This window comes from Puccinia triticina, chromosome 2A, assembly GCF_026914185.1.
Source record: "Puccinia triticina chromosome 2A, complete sequence".
NCBI classification, from domain to species: Eukaryota; Fungi; Basidiomycota; class Pucciniomycetes; order Pucciniales; family Pucciniaceae; genus Puccinia; species Puccinia triticina.
The window spans coordinates 6,788,799-6,793,645 of NC_070559.1; the positions used below are offsets into that span (position 1 = coordinate 6,788,799).

General features: G+C 48.1%; 1 protein-coding gene across 1 annotated transcript; it reads left to right on the plus strand.

The window, feature by feature from the left end:
- Positions 1–3,664: 3,664 nt before the first annotated feature.
- Positions 3,665–4,465, plus strand: PtA15_2A722 (uncharacterized protein; the record flags this gene model as incomplete). Its single annotated transcript, XM_053166772.1, has 3 exons — positions 3,665–3,674; positions 3,753–4,005; positions 4,063–4,465. The coding sequence occupies 3 exons, from the start codon at positions 3,665–3,667 to the stop codon at positions 4,463–4,465; spliced, it is 666 nt and encodes a 221-aa protein (XP_053017960.1).
- Positions 4,466–4,847: the final 382 nt, after the last annotated feature.

Below are 4,847 nucleotides of genomic sequence, written 5' to 3' on the forward strand. Positions count from 1 at the left end.
ATGAACCCTTTGTTGTATGTGATAACGCTACCTACCATCGAGGCGAGCAAGCTCCAGCCTTGTGTGATGCTGCTGGCGTCCGACTCATGTATCGTTGATCATATTGTGAAACAAAAACAGTTCCCTGCGACACTTCCAGATTTTTTTTTATTGCCAGATTGTGAGAGTTAAGTCCTGTCTGCGGTGGGCTGCGCCTACAGAGACTTCTTTTTGCTTGAGAACAAGTCTTGGGATTCTGATGGACCAAGCAAGAGCAAAATCAATGATGAACTCGCCCCTCCTCATCTCGCTGCTCATCACCCTCCAGTCACTCTTTGTCAGGCTGTAATCCTTGAGTTGCTTGCCCTTCGCAAGCCTACTGAACAGCTTGGAAAGAGCAGAGTTGAGCCAGTAGCGGATCATTTTGGTGAATGCGCCAGTGCTCGATGTTGGAGAGGCACCCTGGAAGTGGGGTTTCCCTAGCACAAAGATCAATCCCGTACTGCAATATTTTTGTCGCTGAGGCTTTGAGGTTTGGGTTTGTTGGACGGTGGTGGAGGGCTGGATGCTAGTTGACTGCTCTGGGGCCGGCCGGGTGCACTTGACTACTGGCTGCTGTGGCCGAGATGATTGTCAATGACGACATCATGGCCTTGGAGGGGTAAAAACCGAAGGACAGCAATTTGAACCTTGGGCGAAAATCCAGGAAAATCCTGCAGATCCGTCCAAGGATTCTTCAAAACACAATACCTGCTTTGAAAGCAGGTTGACCTGCTCGTCAAGCAGATACCTGTAGCCGCTGCGAAGTCAAGCGGAAACAAGTACCTGCTTGCCGAGCAGGTACAGGCATGTGCTGCTCGCCAAGCAGGTACAGCAATGTGATGCCCGCCGAGCAGCAACGGTGAAACCATTGTGAGAGTGAGGTTTGATTGAAAAAACCCCGGCAGGTACCGGCGGTGCCGGGTACCTGATTTTGGTAAAAAAGACGCGGGTACTGGCGGTGTCAACCCTTGAGACATTTAGAACGTCCAAGAGGGTTGCAAAATATCATAACTACTAATATAATATAAAATTGTATAAGATGTGCAGGCGCAGAGATTAAACTGTTCTAATTAAATGTAAACGCAGAGCACAGAGCGTAGAGCTAAAGAATGTGTAATGATAAGCTATGTGATAGATCAGTGCTATGGAGCGCAAGAGCTGCGCGCAAGAAAACAGAATAATGCATACATGCTTAAGGTAAGAACAACCATAAGCTGTAGAAATGATAATCAAGGATTAACAAACAAAGAAAGCAAATAGTGAAGAAAAACTTTGACATGCATGTTGATGAGAAGATCACAAACAAAGCCAGTAGAGATCGCCCGCGGGTGCCGTGTGCGGGTCCAGGTAGGTAAATTTTGGATGGCGGGTACCCGTCCAGGTACCCGCTGCAAAAGGTCTGGAGACAAGCAGTCGCGGACGACCTTTTGCAGCGCAATCATGGCCCCCGCTAACCTAACCCTCTTGGTGTCCAGCACATACTGGACGCCAAGAGGGCATACACTCTTGATTTCCCGCACAGAGCGGACATTGGGAGGGTGTATGTATGCCCTATCAATGTTCAGTATGTGCTGGACACCAAGGGGGCATACACTCTTGATGTCCGGCACAGAGCGGACATCAGGAGGGTGTATGTATGCCCTCTTGATGTCCGGTATGTGCTGGACACCAAGAGGGCATACACTCTTGATGTCCGGCCCAGAACTGACATCAAGAATTCACACACAGACATACCCTCTCAATATCCGGCCCAGACTGGGCACCAAGAGGGTATATACACCCTTGATGACGGTCTATGCTGGTTTCAAGGGTGGTGTAAACTCTTGATGACCGGCACAGACCGGACATTGGGAGTGTATACACACACCATCTCAATGTCCGGTCTGTGCTGGTCATCAAGACTGTATGCCCTCTTGGTGTCCAGCACAGACTGGACATTGAGAGGGTATACATACACCCTCTCAATACCCGGCCCAGGTCAGGCATTGAGAGGGTATATACACCCTTGATGACCGGTCTGTGTTGGTCATGAAGAGGTTACACCATCCTTGACGCCACAGGTACCGCCGGTACCTGCCCTACGGGTGCTGGGTCCGAGTCCGGGTATCTAAATATGCCCAAAATGACCGCAGGCACCCGCACCCGCCACAGGTACCCAGGTCCACTCAGTGATCTCTAAAAGCCAAAGAAGAGAGAATATTTTTCTCTTCGAAATAGTTGGAGAGATTCTCTTCTCCCCCTCAGAGAAAAAATAGATCAATAATTTTACTCAACTTGCTACCCAAAATCGTAAACAAAAAGTAACATACTACTCAGGATGAGTCTGTACTAGACTGCTAAATTTTAGTACTCAAGTGTCAGAATCTTTTATCTAGTATCTTCTTTACTCTACCTTAGCAATCAGAACAGGAGAATAATTGATATGAATATCTTCTGACCCTTTTCTCAGATCCGTTAGAACTTGTTAAGCCATTGTACTCAATAGAGATATTGCTACCAGGTACTTCCTCTGTAAGTTTAAACTCTCTAACCTTACAAAAGGTTATAGGATAGTCCCCTCTTATAAATATCCTTTCCAAATCACTTTCCATTTTTACTATCCATAATGAATATTCCTACAAACACAAATACTATAAAAATTTACTTTGGGTTTTTTGGTAATAACCCAACCGTGCAATCATAGCCAGAAAGAAACCAAAATATGTTAGAAATATCTTTGATCTAACCTCTGATAGAATTCTATTGGAGAGGCTAGCTATAAGCAGCTTAAACAGTCCATAAGGACAAGACAAGTATAAGCGCTATAGATGCTAAAATAAATTTCCTAATTCTTCTCTTATATTCTCTTCCTCTCTATTACTATTGTATCCAGATTTTTGTAGTAATTATATATATAGAGTTACTAACTCCTTGTCCAGCCTGTTCCCTACGCGGGTACACCAGCTGACAGGCAGTCCAACCGGTACCCAGGTCCATTTTGACATTCTCTATGCCTTAATGACTGTCCGGCTCCGGTCATCAATGATCAAGGTGGCCTTGATGAACTTCTGGCTCTGTTCATGGCGATGCCTGGCAATGCCTGGCAAATGCCTGGCAATGCCTGGCAAATGCCTGGCAAATGCCTGGCAATGCCTGGCAAATGCCTGGCAATGCCTGGCAAATGCCTGGCAATGCCTGGCAAATGCCTGGCAATGCCTGGCAAATGCCTGGCAATGCCTGGCAAATGCCTGGCAATGCCTGGCAAATGCCTGGCAATGCCTGGCAAATGCCTGGCAAATGCCTGGCAATGCCTGGCAAATGCCTGGCAATGCCTGGCAAATGCCTGGCAATGCCTGGCAAATGCCTGGCAATGCCTGGCAAATGCCTGGCAATGCCTGGCAAATGCCTGGCAATGCCTGGCAAATGCCTGGCAATGCCTGGCAAATGCCTGGCAAATGCCTGGCAATGCCTGGCAAATGCCTGGCAATGCCTGGCAAATGCCTGGCAATGCCTGGCAAATGCCTGGCAAATGCCTGGCAATGCCTGGCAAATGCCTGGCAATGCCTGGCAAATGCCTGGCAATGCCTGGCAAATGCCTGGCAATGCCAGGCATTTCTCAATCTCAATGTGACCCAGCTATCCAAACAGTTAGGGGTCAGTGGAGATGGTGTTGGGTTGAATGTAATCATGATCATTCAATCATTGCTAGCTTCAAATAATTGATGCTAATTTTTTGCCCCTACCATCAACAGCCGTAACGCTATCCACAAGCTCTTGCTACTTTACGGTCGCTGGAATTTTGTTGTTCAAATTTAAATTGGACAAAATCCCTCAAAGTAAGAAGATAATCAAAATCTACAAGATCGTCTGTCTTATCAAACAAAATAATTGGTTGATATCCATCAAAGATAAGGACTCTCGCACCAGCAAACCCGCCCAATCTTGGCCACCATCCCAATGTCAAAAGGTGTTTGTTCTTGATCATTCTAACGTGCCTGAAATCAAGTGAGTTCTTCCCAATGGGCTGCCGTTCAAGCCATCTGATGTGTCGCACTTGGGCAGTCACACGCCTGATTGTACAACTTTGGCTTCCAACATGGGTGCCAGCAATGCACCCAGTCGGACAACTTCCTCTCATCGCCCAGCGGGGACCGTCCAACAGACCTCGCCTTTGCAATCCCGCTCCAGATCACGTATCCGAGGCCTATTGATAGGCCCTGGGAGGAGTGGCGAGCACCCAAGCGGCAAATATAGCAATCAATCACGCCATGGAAACCACTCCTGGAATGGGCTCACCTCCATCAGACTAGGGCGCCGGCGCAAACAACCTGCTCCCTCGGAACCACCCCCAGCTGCTCAAGAACCCCAACTGTATTTGAGCCACTCCGCCAACCGTTTGGGAAAACCTTCTCCAGCCAATCACCAATTGAGCCCCACCACCAATCCAGGCACTCCCCCTGCTTAGAGCGACAATCCAAACAACACAGCACCTCAATCTGCCAGCGCTGGACATCAGAGACCACGTTTGCCCAGCCACCATTCCGTGGTCGTCAGACCCGTCAAACAACCCTCTGGTGGTAGCAATCTGGAGGCTTATCAAGCCTTGCATCTTGAGCAGGTCCCGCCTCCCCCAGCCGGTCACCCCCGCCGAGGACAACAGCAGGGAGAGGCCGGCCCGACGGCGAGGGACAAGTCACACACTTTGGAAGGCTGGTAGAGATTTTCTTGTCAATAAACTCAGATTTTTCTTATGTAAAATTCCCCTTTTTTTGTATCCTGGTTTTTGTAGTGGGAAAACCCCACCTGTTTTTTTTTTTTTTTTTTTTGAACTTTGGTTGATGGGGAAA